Below are 17,959 nucleotides of genomic sequence, written 5' to 3' on the forward strand. Positions count from 1 at the left end.
AAGACATTTGGAACAATATTATAGCAGTAAATAACTGTTTGCTATGTAAAGATGTCGTGGAGTAATGGCGTCCTGAGCAGAGAATGAAGCCACACACTTGGAGGAATCGTAGTGCCCACCCTCAGGGCAGGTTGCTCCACTGAGTGTGAGCTAGGCCCGGTCAGAGACGAGAGCTGTGTGCAGCCAAGTCCACCTCAGCCTCTGAATGTCACATAAGGCACCTTTTAAAATACTTTGCACCCAAGACTTGCTAACCCTAACCCTTATAAAAGGGACCATTCTGCATAACAAACAGCCTATTTTAACTATTGATTCTTACACATTTCACTGGTAACAAATCCTTACTTCTATTCAAGTAGAATTTTGAGTATTTTTTCATAGTGGTATTGCTACAAGGTATTAGGGTTGTCGATGCTCAAAAAAGTATCGATACTAAAACATTGTATCCGGATACAATACTCATTTTCAAAAGTATCGAGTATCTGAAGCCTGTTATCGTAGTTGCAGTTCTTTTTGCACAACTGTTTTTTATTATAAATATTTAACCTGTGGTTCTGTTAATTTTTACATGTTGCATTTTTCTTGTAATAAAAAAAAAATAAAAAGTAAAAAAATAAATTAAATTTCTGTTAAATTTTGGGGTCTTTGTTTTTATCCTTGTGGTATCGAAAATGGTATCGAGTATCGAATTGAAAATTTTAGTATCGTGACAACCCTACAAGGTATACGAGTACTTACAAGTGGACATGTTTTTCACTTTTCAGACAGTTTAATTTATTAATGCATTATATTTGAGTATGTTTCCTTTCCTATGAGACTGTATGTCACTAACTGCAGTTGTATTGTTATACACCAAATGTAAAAGAGATACTTTTGCAGTTTACAGTGTTAATATTTCAGTTGATTTACAATATTTTAACTATTAATTATCATTTATTTTACGGGCAATGTCCATTCAGTGACATTAAGGACCAGAACTCCTGTTGTGTCCACCTTTGACACTCAAATATCACAAACCAATGTTTTCTTAAATTTTTTTCCACCTTTACCAAGAACTGCATGTGACCATAGCGATGTCCGTAACAGATCAATTTATTGTTAACAATCACTGTTTTGGTATAGCGTACTTCAGCAAATGGAGTAAAGAAAACACAGATTAAAATAAGGTCTAGCTAACAATCGCAATAAAAAGAAATAAATAGAAAATAATCCGATTAAGGTCTAGTAATTCCATGTTCATATGAATACATAACATCTACAGTATAAGTTAATAAATTGAAGCTACTGTATAAATACATCACCAGCATGCACAATATTGTATTATGGAGAATATTGGAGCAGTTATCATCTTACACTGAAGAAACAGTATAATAGGCAAGTGCATTTCTTGACCAAGAAGAAACTGAAGACAAAGTAAATCCACAAACCTCAAATCTGCTTTTAGAGCTTCCACTTAACATTGCATGTGCTCTGTCCACAAATTATACTTCACTAATCAAGTCTGTGGTTCCAGGTGCCGTTTCAGAGATCCTACTGATTGTTATGAAGATAGCATAACCGGAGAATAAGGGTGGACTCATGATAATGTTGAAATCACCATATATTTTTTAAAAATTTCCATTCATTTTATTTTGCTATCTGGATTTCTGCGAATCAAATCGTTTCCTACAAGGAGCCAATAGAAGTTGTTATAGTAACGACAATACTGACAATAAGAATTAGGTGTCCAAAAACAGTTAATTTATTTAATAAAGCACATCAGCACATGAGAGGGACAAGCTGCACTAAGTTTACTTTATGAATTTGTATTTTTAGTTACAGTATGACTGTGTGACTGAGCTGGACACATACCTGACACAAAGCAAACAAAAACATTTTTTTATGTTATCTTCAATAACAGAGACAACCTGCTTTTCACTCAACGATCATAGTGTGGTGCAACTAAAAGATGTCGGTACGTTTGGAGTTACACGATGACACCCTCCTAAAAAGCCCGTCTTCATCTCTGTAACCCGTCTCACTCTCTCCCTTGTCTTTCTCTCCCACTAAGCGAGGCCGTGACATTCAAGGTTACTCTAATTTTCTGGTTGCTCAAGCATCGAAACTCAATTTCTGAATGCTCCTCCCCTCACCAAATACAATAAGACAGCTCAGCTTCATTTGCGCGATAAGACCAGTCTCTGCCAGTGTGAAGGTATCATTACCCAATAGTCACACTGTGATGAATGACATACCTCTTGCTTCTAAAGTGGTATTTTGGCAAATGCTGCAGAGGCTACCAAGGAGGGGGTTTCATTCTTTTTATTGATTTTTTTTAATTGTAGGTTATTTCACAAACTAAAATTGTCTTCCCTCCAACTTTTTTTTTCACTTTTAATTTGTTGAAAAATAAAGAACAGCAGCCACGTTAGTACCATCGGCTAAATTGGCCGCCGATGTTCCACCACCACCCCCCCTCCCTTTTTTTTATTTCTAAGAACTTTTTAACTAGTATTATTATTTTGTCATCATTTGTGAGCGCGCGTGTTGTGTTGTTTTGGCAGAATGAGGTTTTGGACTCTTTAGTTGTTGCCCTCTCCTCCCTCGTCGTCCTGCTGGTCGCTCGTCCACAGCGTCAAGTTGTCTCGTAGCAGCTGCATGATGAGAGTGGAGTCTTTGTAGGAGTCCTCGTTCAGGGTGTCCAGCTCGGCGATGGCGTCGTCGAAGGCGGTCTTGGCCAGGTGGCACGCCTGTTCTGGGGCGTTCTGGATCTCGTAGTAGAAGACAGAGTAGTTGAGAGCCAGGCCCAGGCGGATGGGGTGGGTGGGCTGCATGTGCTCCTTGCTGATCTCGTGGGCCTCGCTGTAGGACTTCTCGGAGGACTCCACCACAGCGGCTCTCTTCTCCCCCGTGGCCACCTCGGCCAGGTAGCGGTAGTAGTCGCCCTTCATCTTCAGGTAGAACACTTTGCTCTCGTGCTGCGTTTCGTTGCAGTTCTTGATCAGGAAGTTGTCGAGGAGGTTCAGCACGTCCTGGCAGACGGCCTCCAGCTCTTTCTCGATCTTTTCCCGGTAGGCCCGCACCATCTCGATCTTCTTCTCGTTACCGTCGGCCGACGTTTTCTGCTCAATGCTGGAGATGACGCGCCAGGATGAACGCCTCGCCCCGACCACGTTCTTGTAGGCAACAGAGAGGAGGTTCCTCTCCTCATTGGATAGCGCTTCATTCAGCTCTGTGACCTGCAGAAACAAAAAAGAAAGAGAAAATATGAAGGTGTTAGCATGACTTTTTTTCCCCCATCTCAATTGTATATTATGTTTACAGTAAATACTGTATGCGAAGATCTGTCTCAGTGACAATGGGACATTAATAACCATTAACATGCTGCATTGACTGTTGACATAAAAACTCTCCTGTGCACGTACGACAAACTCCAGCCATCACAAGTTGTTGGACAACATAAGCAAAAAAACCTGTTGCAGATGCCTCCAGACAAATTGTCCAGCCCCCAAGTCAACAGTCACGGGTTATACCACACCTCCAGCTCACTGACATCACCCTCAGAGGTGACTCCTGATTGGTTGTCCGCAGCGCTGAAAGCCGGTTTTGTTTTGTTTCGACAGGCCTGTGTCTGGCTGGAGGATTTAATCCTTTATACCCCACTGGGGCTGTGCAGCAGAGGCATCTTTACAGACCTTTTCTGAGTATAAAGCCTGTTGTTACTTTCTTTTTCAGGACAGAATTCAGTTCCATGAGCGTAGCAAAGCAGGGGGCCCGGCCGATCACGTGGAACGGCTCTCCACAATGCCCTTATTGAACGTTATATCGGTCAACAGAGAAATACATTCTGGGTATAAAACTGGGAAATTGTACGGATATAATTTATATATTTAAGTGGGGAAAAAAATAAGCAGGCTTTATCTAAAACCTGTTTTGCTTTTACTATGACGCCCCAGAAAATAGATAAAATAATAAAGACTTCTGTAAAATCTCAACAGCAAAAGAAATATTTCCCTTTTTGGTAAACAGCCATGCTAACAGCTCCAAGTAGCAGTACTCATGCCGGGTTCTGTCATGTCTCAAGAATTCATGGTCTCATCTGACACAGTAACCATCAAAACAAAAATATCGTATTGTCTGAACCATGAATTGGTCACATTAAAGCTTAGAGAATTCTAATATGGTGACATAACAATTCTAACTTTTTCCTGTTTAGCAAGTACGTATAATATTTACCATCTTCACCATCTTAGTTGCATTTGCAAATATCAGTTACCACAAACACTGAGCTGAGGCTGAATGAGAGTGTCAGGTATTTGTTCATAAAAATTTCATAGCAATCAGTCCAATAGATATTTCTGTCTAGACCAAAGTGGTGGGCTGATTGAGCATTGCCGTCCATAGAGCCATGGTAACTTGGCTGAAAATAGTCTGTTTGCTGTGTTTTGTATCACTTTTTCATCACATTGTGAAACAAATATTCCCCAGATGTTGTGCTGCATTGTAATGTCTGTGCAGCATCCTCGACTCATGGCAGAATCTCAGTGTGTTGCTCAAGGACAGGAAGCTTAAACCTGTGACCTTTTGAGGTGCATCACAGTCACGATTCATGAGCAAACAGCTGTGTCACTCTGCTTTGGTTAGACTCCAATAACACACAGTGGCTGCTAATCCCTGTTCCAGTTGTTACTACGGCCTCTATTAACACAAACGTATGACTAATCATGTGCTCATGTGTTAAGTCCTTATATACAACCACACCAATCTCTCGTGCTCAGGGACTCATAAAGTAGCGATTAAAACAACAGTTCACTTCAACAGACCTGACCGTCCTCTAGGATGAGATTACTGAAAAAGCAAGGGAGTGGAGGGCAAAGAGCAATCAGCAGTGCAATCCCGTTTCCATGGTAACTGCAAAATCTGCTTTGTTTGTGAAAGCCTTACTATCTCTGCTGGAGATACTGGCAACAAGCTGCTAATGGCAAGGATGCTGACATAGCTGATGGTATGGAGAACGCTGCACCACTGTGGGTGGGGATAAGTGCAAACAAGCCATTTCATATCTCACACCTTTCAGCCAACTCTCACACTGGCAGCCAGCTCCAGCAATGTCATTTTCATGGCTCTGTAGAGGACACAAATTATTCAAAAGCCAACACCCTGCAAATGAAACATGGAAGGACACCAAAACCACAAGCAACGTCTTCCTTCAATCGTGCTTCAACCTTGCAGGGCCTGAGGATGGTGATGGGAGTCGGTTGGCCTGTCCGCAAAATGTATAGAGCGCGTTCATGCTGGTCAGAGGATGAGCAATTGCCATTTGAACATGAGCTTTCCTTGCCTTTTATCAGGTCAAATTGTCAAATGTGTGGCTCAAAATATGAAAAAAAAGTTGTGACCGAATACCTGAAAAACTACATTTGGTCAGCTGCAGCTGCACTTTGTGTTAGTGTTGTGTTGTACTTATTTGTACGGTGTTAAACCAAATAAAGAATGTGTACCTAGTAAATATTGCCTGCTGGAAATCTAAATGTTCGTCACTGTGAGTATGTTAGTATTTAGCTCAAAGCATCTTCACAGGACAACTCCACAGAGTCGCTAGCATGGCTTTAGACTGTATAGTGATGGACAACAGATAATAAACCCTACCAGTTCTGGGACGTGTAAAGCCAATACTTGATCAAAAGTTGCACATTTCTAAAATCTTAAAGCTAGATCACCATGACCCACCAATATCTCACAGCATCTCTGCATATTTCAGACATTTCATCACTTTGTACTTTTGGTGCCAATAATCAGTTGACTCCATAAGATAATTAGTGGCCAGACTGTCAGGGAATTTTTAGTGAACTTTCATGTTCCCCACGGGAAACATCCCTCTGAGTTTGCATTTCCCATGACTTGTTCTGAAGCGTAGCCAAACAACCAACCGTCATGCCTTTGGTTCCTTCCTTTGCTTTGTAATGGACAGTGCACCCAATTGCAGTTCTGTCAACATGTTTGCTTGTTCACAAGGAAGTGTTTCTACATAAGACATTGTAAAAATTTACGACTGACATAAATAAAATGACCTCTGTACTGGATGAGTATGAAGACAGGAAAACAATAAAATCACATCCGTTACGTAATGATCCCACTTACAAGCACAAGAGAAAGTCACCCTGCCCCCCATTCTCATTAGTCATTGCTGAAGCACAGCCTCAGCTCTATACCACTCTATGCCATAGCCCATTAAATTACAATTAGCCTAAACAAGTATTTGACCTACAGCAAATGCAACCAGCAGAGTAGGTCAGTCCCGGAGCAACAGAGAGGTCAGAAAAACAAGGGCCTAAACAACATGTCTGTAAAAACATGGATGCCTTTGTTTCAGAGGGCTGCAGGGTGAGCAGAAAGCCCTGACGGAAGCTGTGGTGTGGCGATGACAATAGAGCTCTGTCTACCCATAAAGCTCATCAATCTCGCCTGCTCTCTCGTGACTCATCCTTGCACAAGGCAGTCAAACTTCCAAACAACTGAGTGTTAATACAAACAAAGGCCAGGCAGGACAATCAATAACTTCCTCTTTGACAGCTCTCTGCATGACCATTAATATCCACAGGAGAGACGCTGTAAGAGCTGCAGGGCTGGGAGAGTAAGACGATACGTTGGGCCTAAGTAGAGGCTGGGTTAGCCCTCAATGGCCGCCGCCTTACATTTCTATTTAATGGATTACAATTCACATAATGAAGGCTTTCCACAGTCCCACAGCTCCCCATTTTTCTTCCTGTTCCATGCTTCCCTTCTGTCTTTTCCTTGCTCATTTGCTCTCACTTCCCGGGCTCTCCAAACCTGATGTGACAACCCCCCCACCGACACTCTTTCAGGCAGCAAAGCACAAAGGCGCCCTGGACTACCTGACGTCACTGGCAGTGTGAATAGGGCTAAGAAAAGTGGGATGCAAGGCGGCACATGTGTGTGTCTTAGTGATGATGGTTGGAAAGAGGGCTTCAAATAGTTCTTTGTTGCTACGCTACCACACATGACAGTAGTTTTTCTGTGATTACAGCTGATATGCGTATCCAAAGATGAGACACATAAAGGGTTGGTCACTCAAAAGGAATGGGGGAGGTGTGCAGACCTAATTAGGCTCCTGGACTGGTCAGGGCTCTAAGTTATTTTTCCCCTCAAAGGAGTACAAATACTCATAAATGAAAAATTTTTGGAGCACAGTGGATTTTTTTTAAACTAACACATTAGCAAGTGTATTACATATATTTATACTGCATGTGTGGGTGTGCTCTGTTCCCTTGTGTGCAATTATGATGTGGAAACCAGTGGTCTATGGAAGTGGATGAGCCTAGTATCTAGACAGGAGCCATTGGCCTCAGGATATTGTGAGCTTTATAAAATACTGAAACTGATTTTTTGAAAATTGTACACATTGAAAACAGCTCTAAGATATTTGCAAAACATACTAACGCTAGCTGCAAACAAAAACTTCAAAAACTAACGCTTTTCCCTTGGCTGGAAGATTTGCTAATGGTGTTCTCATCTACCATGTTGTTACCAAGGTTCAAAAGTATTAAAAACGTTATTCTTTGTGTACTTAGGACTTTTTTCTTCTTTTTGTTTTTTTGGTATCGAAAGTCGTATTGAGTATCTGTTTTTGTACCAAAGTGTCAAATTCTGATATCCTGACAACCTCAGTTGTTACTAGCTTATCATTCTGTGTATTTCTACATTATATTTGTCACACTGAAATATGATAGACCCAAGGAAGAATAGCTGATGCTTTGCAAAAGCTAATGGGGATCTAAATAAAAACAAACAAACAAGCCGTCATTTCTAACATTAACGTTAAAATCTTCTTTCTCCTCGTCTTTTTTTCGCTCAAAAAAGAAACAATTTGATTAATTGGCAGCAATATCTGCAAGTATAACGTTATCATATGGGCTATTATATCTTTTTTTCAGTATTTACCTTTCTCTCCTGACACAAGTTGCGTCATCACAGAAAACTCTACTGTGATTGAAAAAAATTACGCTTTTGGAATTATGGGACTAGTAGTTTTTAAATGATAAGCAGCAGGGATAATTTTTTTTTACAGTAGGCAGTAGTAACTCACATGCTGTGCTCGTAAATTATTTTTCTGGTTTGTACATATCTATTTTTAGGTGAAATACTCATAAATAGAGCTCTGATGGTTATTAAATTAAATGCTAGTTAATTTAAGTCTCTCTGTTGGTTGTAGTTTCTCGCTAATAAAAAAGAGAAGAAAAACAGGGAATACACAATGTGATTAAAAGTGCAGGTGAAAATCCACCCTGTTTTTCTGCTGGTACATGTATCACATATTACTGTGAGTAAGTATTAGCTTATAAAGTGGGTGTATACTACAGGACTGTTGTATTCAGCCCACATTTTTTCCTGCTTAGCTGTTGTTGTAAAAGGCAGATGTGTTCTACCATTGAGGTCAAATGAGGGTTACAATAGCACCTCCCAATTTACTTTCATGACAACACAAACAATTCCATATGTGAATGAAGGTAATAATATTAAACAGTTTATATTCATGTTTACATGCTGTAAATTACTACCAGGTCATATTAATGACATGTTAATAAAAACAAATTCTTCATTTCCAGATCACAGTTTGGGGCACTGCAGACTCTTCACGTATCGACTAGTAGTTACTAACAATGACAGTACTGAGATTATTGTGCAATTGCATTACTAATACGTGGTCATAGACTATCACAGACTATCTCAGGGACACGGGCTGACAGTTTACTTGTGTTTTTAAGATTTAGGGTTCTATTCCCATCTCGTCCAAATCCCTTTTTTCATATTTTTCAGGTCCGTAATAATCCTGTCAACTCATTCAGGGGCATGAAATCCCAAACAAATAACCTTCATCATGATGCCCAAGCAATAAAGCAACAACCATTCTAATACAAACATGAGATGTGGTGCCAAGTGACATGAACTAAGAAACACAATAAACACAAGAACCAAGCTAAAATTAAAACAGGGAAAGAACAAGTTATGGAAGCTAGAGAGGTGCACTGATCTGGTGTTAAGAAGAGCCCTACATTTTTAAAAATCCTTTCTTAGGACGATAGAACTAGGGATGGGTGTTTGGAAGAAACCTGCCAACTGGATTATCTATAACGTTGACAATCAATTAATCGATTAATCGCTGCATGCATACATGGGCAAAATAAAAGATATATATACAGTACTATGCAAAAGCCTGTTTTGATAACGGACGCTTTTATTTTGAAAGGACAAAAAGAGACTTGATCCTGTCAATCGTAAAACTAACTCTGAGATTAAACTGTAAAGATAACGTCAAGGACTTCAATATTTTATGTTTTTATGAGGTTAGTTCTCACAGTAATTTTTTTGCATTTTTAAATGTGTTGTGTGTTTAAATAAGTTTTGGATAAAATAAAACTCAGTAATGCATGCTAGCAAGGTTTGATACAGTAAGCTAGTTTTGCTCAAATTAATCCTCTTGTATTTCTGTGTGTTTTATAATTGTTATTGCAACTTTCAGTTTGTAAACTGTAGCTTTATCCAACTTAATTCTCAGCTCATTAGCTTATTGATGTACAGACTCAGAACTGAACGCTCAGACTAGTTTCAGTTCAGTGATACTGATACACAGTCAGAGATAGAATTAAAATAAAAAAATACACAGATCGAATATAAATTCCATGTGATTGACCAAATTCTTAACATCCATTAATCAATCATCGATTAATTATTCCCATCCTTAGATAGAAGAGAATCCTTGTTAGCCTCAGAGTCTTTCCTGACCATGCCAGTTATACATAGAGACAATAGTGACATAGTTTTTGTCACACTTATTCACGACTACAGTATTAATGAAGACTTAGCATGTTTTCTTGTAATTTAATAAATATATTGTCAATATGAAAGGGTACATGGTACACATGGTAAAGACTATTTTTGTGTACTTGAAACAGTGCCTCATGATTCATTCCAGTTTTGCTCCCATGTGCAATAGTCGGAGTGTAGTGCAACCCAAATGCCGTTAACATTGCCATGACTGAGGTTGGGCGATAAGACGGTAAACACTGTGCAGGGGGAAGAAATTTGTCAACCGGTAGAGATTTGCTGATAATCTTTCCACCATGATGGCTATTCTAGTGGTCTCTAGTTTTGTGTTTTTTTGTGAATGTCGCTGCCTGTAAGTAATATGATTTGAACAGAGTGAAGTTGTATGTGGGTCAGTGACAAATAAGGGTTGGCAAGATGTCAAATGGTGTAACCACAAATTAATTATAAACTTTTTCCACCTACAGTGTATTTAGGTGGACTTATACATTTAATTACTTCATTTAAAAAAAACATATTTCTGAGTATTTCTACATATACAGATTTTGTCAATATTGAGCAGAATATATTCTTATAAAACCAACAAAAATGTTTTCTAAAGTTTTGAAAAATTATGTAAAATTTGTTATATACCATAATCTTGCAATGTAAACGTGGATTGTATTTTTTTCCTCATTTGATTTCACTTTTGTTTTCCTGTATATAGATATCAGATTTTTATGGAAAAAAATACTGGTTACACCAACTGACAATGGATTAGATCACGTCATTGACCCATATGCAGAGCAGAAGGAGTCCTGTTAACTTTAAAACCTGTTAACTTTGATTGCTCTCGGGACCCTCAGAAGCCTTTTGGAAGAGTTATAGTTTTATTGTTTTGAATCTTTTGTTTTTAACTGTAGTGCTGTCTCAGGTGAGGCAGGTTTTTCCGTTTATAGAACATGGTAGTTCCAAATAAGAAAATAATCAGTGACTTTACAGAACAATTACCCTGGCGTGATATTTACGGTACCGTGATATACGATTATATTAATCTGATAGAGTTTAGTCATATCATCTATTCCAACCATAATTCAATTCGGATGCTGCTTTTTTTATTATCACAATATAAACTGTATTGAAAATATATACGACAGACATTTTCAGACACAACTCGCTGAGCCCCAGTACTTCTTGTTATTAATTTAGACGACATAATTTGCGTCACAGTATTTGATTTATGATTTTATCAGGATAAAATTTCATTGGAAGATGATGAATTATCATATTGAATTATTGCCCAGCCCTAGGATGAGACACAAGGATTCTTTGTGTCCCCATAGAAGATCATTTTATAATGATTCAACATCTGTGAGTACTGGATAATGGCAACTGCTGCCACATCTCATCTCATCTAGCATGACGCAACGCCTGAAAAAGATGCGAATATCCTTAAATCTGACATCAGTCTGTACATGTTTTCACACTCCACGCTGAGTTGAGATGTTCTAAGTTGTCAGAAAGGATGTATAATATAACTTTCCCAACTACCTCTTTTCCTTTGAACTATATTACAACCGCAAGTCAGGATAGATGTGTCAATGTGATTCTTTATAATGCTGCTGACATTTACGTCCCTTCACTTGTTGGCAGTGACAAAGCAAAAGGAAAAGTAGACAGACACCATAGCAACTTCAAGATAATAGTGGTACTGTTCAGTTCTGCACATCTCGCTGCAGATGTAAGTAAGATGTTGTGAAATGAATCTGATTATAGTGTGTGTAGGTGGGTACGGTGGGTGTTTCTCATAGTGCCTTTGTGACTCACCACTGAGTCAAGACACATTTCGGGACAGCCTGAAATGTCCTGAGATGACACTGGCTGCATTCATAATTGGATTGAGGTTTAGGAGAGTGTTCATACTTCAGAAAAGAAATACAAGTTGGATGCCTCCTGCCCCCTGGACAAAAACTCCGAAATGAGGATGAGGATGAACTAGAAAACAGGAAATGGTGAGAGAAGACAGACATTTTCTGGGGCTGTAACCCCATTTCCTAGTTTAGCACACTGATTGGAGCAATCAGTATTGAAAATGACGCTCATCAAAGGAGTCAAATTAAAAAACTTCACATCACGGGCACATCTAGAGACAATAATTCTATTTGATGATATCACCAACAAAATGCACCATCATACTCACACCACTCCCATGGAGATCACTCCCGCACGCAACACTGTTTTCTATTGAAATGTGTTTGGCAGCAAAGAAAAAACCTGCTTTTAGCAGCGAGAATAAAGTGGATAAAAAATATTATGGATCAAGTCACTGTTTCTCCTCCAAATTATGTTGTTTCCCAAAGCAGCAGACAAATCAGATGCTGAAGTGCCAGACTTCAGCGGCGGTGTGAAGCCAAGTGTAACCGTCGACAGAAGAAACTGAAATGTTATTGGGTTTATTTCAGTATTTGGGTATTCGGTGGGATACAGTTACCGCATTTACAGAGTATGGGAGTCTGAGTCTATAGAGCCTGACTGATTTATCGACTGTCTGATTTTATTGACAGATATTGGCCCAGCACATGTGGTCAGATATGGGCCGATATGAAAACCTTTTATCCAGAAAACATAATGCAGAAAACGATGCTTAGGGTGATTTAGAAAATGTGTTAGCCATTTTATTCATTTTTATCTAAATGGTACCGATACTGAACATATAGTACTATCTGGCTATTTATATCATAATTTCTTCTTTGTTGCAATGGTCAGCAATTGACCAATACTGATCATAGTCTGGCAGTTGGTTAATTAGCTGCTGTGTTGCACCCTGAGACATTTATGTTGACCATTTGATTTGATCCAACGCAAAAAAACACTACTATATTAAACATACATTCAGTGTATGGACGGAGCAGCTGCAGCACAATGCATCTGTTAATGCATTGAAAGGGCTTCCATAAGAGAATAATGCATTCACTTCATTAAGTGAGATGGAAGCCCTGGCTCTCTGTGCCATGCACTTCCTTAGACGCTCTGTAATTGGCTGTGTGTGTGTGTGTGTGTGTGTGTGTGTGCGTGTGCGTGTGCGTGTGCGTGCGCGAGTGTGTGTCACAGCTAATTCAAAATAATCGAGTTGAATCATACCAGCTATGGTCACTTGGTTAAATCAATCTTGGTCAAGCACAGAACTGTTAACACTTCTATGAAAGTGAGCTCTAACAGCTCTAACAGTCCCTGATTTCACAGAAATGGAGAATATATATATGCTGTTGCTATGGGACCCTGGATACCAGATGCTGGGATCTGAATTACCGCTTTCAGACCAATGCAGCGAAATGGGTCAAACCCACGTGTGGTTGATGTGATGGAGCACTGCACATCATCAAATCTTGACCGTCATCTCAACCAGGAATTAAACGTGACTTTGACACTGCCCACTTTTCACAAACAGAACGGAGACTTAAGCTCATGTTCCTTTAGACATTTATGTATGAGTCGGCCAGTTTAATAAAGCTCAACAGAGAGAGCGGCGGTGAGAAAATCAACTGAAACTGCAACTTAACCCTAACCCTGAGTAGTTACTTTACCTAATCTAATTCTGTGCAACTACATAACTCTGCGGTTCAGCAGTCATTTGTATTGAGCTGCAGTTGCAGACAGAAGTCTCTGTAAACAGTGACGCTCAGGGATTAACTTGTGAATGCGGTCTCATGCGAATCAGGTCAAACCTGAGTTGAACACATGTTCAATAAAGCACATCACTTATGGCAAAAACAACAGTTTGAAAATATATTGACGTGTAAATTAATCACACCCCCATCGTGTAAAGGCATTTAAGGCTCAAGGTTACCCTCAACATGGTTTTCATTACTTAAAACCAAGAAGCACTGCTAGTCGCAGGGTAAACTGAATGAAAAACTTAAAAAAGTCATTAAAATTATTAATATAATGGTGTACTCTTAGAAGCTCTTCAAGTGTTGAAAATGATCATTATTAAAACATGAAATCAGCAGAATCCCTACAATAGCTGCCCGTGAGGTATAAAACGATATGTATCTCCATAAGCAAATGAATGATAATGTGCACAATTTAAAGTGAATGGGCTACAACATTCAAAGACACTGGCATGGTCATTTGGGAGATAAAAGCAAAAAAAACAACATATTAATGTTTTTTAACACTTCAAATGCATGTCTTATGTTAAAACTGCTGTACTGATGTCATCCTTTAGTAATGAATCATTAGTGTATCAAAGGGCTGAAGCTGTGTGCCCATGTGGATACTATGATGTAATAGTTTCATTAGATATGCGTACTGTAATATGAGATCATTTTACATTAATATTCAATATTTGTCACTCAAAATTTTTTTTTAAATTGTCAATTCAAGCAGGTATTTTGTACTATATACATTATTACTAATACATACAGTGCTTAGTACTTTATTGTAAAGTACAGTTTACCAAACTATAGGGCAGAAGAACAGGCATTTCTCAGAAATACCTTTTAAATAATTTCTTTGGCGTCCCCTTTGAATAATTGATGCACTAAAGCATTTATTGGAACAACTAAAAAAAAAACACATTTTCAGTTCATGTGACTCTTTCATCTAGAAGTCCATGAGTGTAATTTAATTTTCTGACTCTTGGTCCAAGGCTAATAAAATCACTAGAGACTCGCACACACTTTAAAATATTCTGCATTACTGATCGGTTACTGATCACTGATGAATGTCCCCGACAGACAGAAGGAGGACAGGCAGAATTTATGGCTGCTCCCAAACCTGTGATGTCACACACGAAGCCAATAAATAAGATTTTGGTAAGACATTCGCGGACTCATAATGACTCTCTGCTGGGACATTTTTGCTGGATGTAACAATTCAGATGAATTATTAATAAAAAGAAGTAAACCTGTCTCTCATTTAAAACCCTTGGCTTTGGATTTCAAGCTCTAGTCTAGCTCCAAATAATAAATACCTGTCCCAAATAATGAGATCTTTAATAAATCTGATTTCCTATAAAGATGACTAAATTATTAGTGCTGTAAAAATATACTGGATGGTAGGATATGCTGTCCTCATATCTAATGTAATCTTTTAAAGGCAGTGGTGAAAATGAAATCAACATTATTGTCCGTTTTCGCTGGGCCCGGTCCCTGAGGCTGAAGCGTTACAGTCCTCCAGAGGTTGGGCAGTGTGTCGTGTTCTGTAATCCTGGTTATTTGGTTCCGTTGCCATCGGGGTGGTTACCATGTCTGCAGTGGCAAGGGATTCCCCTCAAATGATGGGCGAGGCAGCAGACACACCCCGCTGCCCAGTGCTGCAGAGAGACTGGCTGGGTGAGGGGCAGCTCTCTCTCTGACTCGGCAGAAATTGGAAGGGGTGGAGCCGGGCCCCCCCCCCCTCCTCTGGCATTACCACTATACAGTCTGGTCCTGGAGAGCGGCACGCAGCGTGGCCTTTAAACATGCTGACAGATTACTTGTTGACTCTTAAGAGTTGAAGCTGGTGTAGAAAAAGTTGCACTTATCTTGCTTTATCTACTATTAACCAGTTCCCTGTACATCTGGGGCTGATGGTAAGGACTGGCCTTGTAAATAAAACCAAACCGACTTCACTTTCTATTCTAGGAAAATCATAGAAATGTGACGCCAAAACTGCTCGCCTGTGTATAAAAAAAGCAAAATACATATTAAAGGCTACTAGAAATGATCACTATTAATAACCATAGACACAATGTCTAGTCCTGCACATGTATCATAGTCATTCTTTTAAATAAAGCAGAGTGGGCCTTGTCATGTTGCACAACATCTCTTGACTTTCCTTCCTAATTTGATCTTATTGTCCACATAGCAGTGATATAGAGAGAGATGCAGCCTTTGTGAAGCTGTGATATGAAATGGTGCACTACGGGTGGGCCTGTGCTGCATCTTGGCAGATGCTGCGGCACGCCTCTGTGTGGGAACCTGCTGGAAGAGGTCGAGGACGCAGGGATGCGGTTGCTACACAGCATCGATTAATACCAGGCAGCCCGTCATGCTACAGTTTGCGGACAAAAAAAAAAACCCGAGCATTTGCTGCAATATGACATCTAGAGAGAGCTTTCTGGAAAAAGCTGCTGTCCGTCCACCAACACCCACGTCTGGAAGGTGATCGCTCCGTATTTTTGTGCGCTGCTTCTGCGCAAATCGATTGCGATCAACCTTCAGCCAACATTGCTCTTCCCAATGCGCCAAACGAGTACCAATAGAAGGGACACTGCCCGCTAGGTTGCCCGCACCAAGCTAAAGACAGATATTTCACACTAAATCGATGGCTCATTATTTCTCAGCATCATGAACACCGGAACACAAGCATCACGGTGTCTCTCTCCTCATCATGGTACCACCTAGCGCGTCCTCTGCTCCGCCACTATGCGCATCTTTCGACGGGCTCAATTGATAGTATTTCACTAATAAGCCCTTATTTGCTTCGGACACACGCTTAAATCACGTTTCATCGTCATTTTGAGCGTTATCCCTCCCCGGTCCTGTTACTAGCGAGCAGTCTGACCGTGTTTAAAGCAGCCTGGTGAAAGGCACCGCCCCAAGATCAAACAGTCCGCATTTCAACCACAATCCACCGCAGCACACCGCGGATAAAACCCTTTGATTTACAGCAAACTAATCACTTGCATTTAACCTCATTGTATCTAAACTGTTTCACTATTATCTCTGAAATGTGCGGAAACGGGTGATAATGTGAACATAGGCTTTACGGGCCTTGCAGTCCTGTTCAAAATGATGTTGCCCAAATGTCACTATCGCAGTGATGTATCCTGCTCACGAGTGTGTCTTTTTCATAAATGTATTCTTTAATCATAAGTTTCATACACCAATTTTGTGTGGCTTCTTCGCTTTGGTCAAAATGTGCTCTAACAGAGGCACCGTCCCTTGTCTGCGTATTGCTGCCCTAATGCTAGGCTGGCTAGCTTTTTACACATTTCTCACCAACACACACACACACACACACATATCGACGAGTCATAATAAAGACAGTCCAAAAGAGAAAAGGTCATTACAGAAGAAGCTTTACTTACCGATTTCATGGCAGCTGCCATATCATCATACCTCTCCGCCTGCTCGGCCAGCCTGGCTTTCTGCACCAGTTGCTCGCGGTCTACCATTTTTAGATGTCGTGTGTGTGTGTTGCTGTCTTATGTGTTTAGGAGCTAAAAATCGTAATATGAATGTTTTAATGCAGAGAAACGGCACCGGGTCCTTCTCGCTGCAGCTGCTGCCTGCTGTCTGTGTGCCTGCCGACGGGACACCCCTCCCCCTCCGAGCACTCTCCCTGCTCTGTCACCACCCAAAGAGGCGTGTCTTCACGGAGTGATGTAACGAGCCTGGCAGGCCACAGAAAATGACAGCACAGCCTATTGCCCTACAGTCAGGCAATGGAGGGTTTACACTTCGCATATCCAAGGAAAAAGGAGGTTGTTTTTATGTAATGGTGATATATGCTGTAGTGGCAGTGGGTCGTGGGTCGTTCTGTCACAGTTTCCATCACAAAACTAACCCAAGTGCAAATCTTCTCTACCAACAGCAGGGCCGGATTTTGGTCCCCTGAGGCCCCTGGGTGCATGTCACTCGGACACCCCCCACCCCCATTACCAACCTCTTTATATAGGTTGTAAAAATAGTATAGCCTATAATAAAAAATATATATGATGCTCCTTATATTTCATCACCTATAAAGTAGCGTTTCTGTTAATGGTGGTGCTCCTTGTGTCCTGGGAAACTTCTATTTCTCGGACAAATAGGAGGAATACTGCACAAATGACTGATCTTAAAAACAATTAATGAGCAGACGATATGAAAAGATGTACATTTTTAATATTTTGCATTGAAAAGTAACTACTCTTGCTTATATCTCAAATCATAACAAGTCTATTAAGAGGCACACTCAATAATACCACTGTATTAAAAAATGCATGTTTAAAAACAACAAAAAACTAGAGAGCATGGATATTAGCTAAATTGTTGAGGCTTGCGCAGTATGCCAGTTTTGTTTGGGTCCTGAGGCCCTAGCCTGAGTGGTGTGCTTAAAATCTGGGGGCCCATATATTGTAAGCACTGAGGGGTCTGGGGGGCTCTAGTGGTGAGAGCATAAGGTGTGT

General features: G+C 40.1%; 1 protein-coding gene across 1 annotated transcript; it reads right to left on the bottom strand.

Moving 5' to 3' along the window:
* Positions 1-1,074: 1,074 nt before the first annotated feature.
* Positions 1,075-17,096, bottom strand: ywhag1 (3-monooxygenase/tryptophan 5-monooxygenase activation protein, gamma polypeptide 1). Its single transcript, XM_059351860.1, has 2 exons — positions 16,880-17,096; positions 1,075-3,218 (listed from the first exon to the last, which is right to left on the bottom strand). Exons 1-2 carry the CDS (start codon positions 16,964-16,966, stop codon positions 2,562-2,564), a joined length of 744 nt encoding a protein of 247 aa, XP_059207843.1. The 5' UTR covers positions 16,967-17,096; the 3' UTR covers positions 1,075-2,561.
* Positions 17,097-17,959: the final 863 nt, after the last annotated feature.

This window comes from Centropristis striata, chromosome 15 (genome assembly GCF_030273125.1).
Source record: "Centropristis striata isolate RG_2023a ecotype Rhode Island chromosome 15, C.striata_1.0, whole genome shotgun sequence".
In the NCBI taxonomy this organism is placed as follows: Eukaryota; Metazoa; Chordata; class Actinopteri; order Perciformes; family Serranidae; genus Centropristis; species Centropristis striata.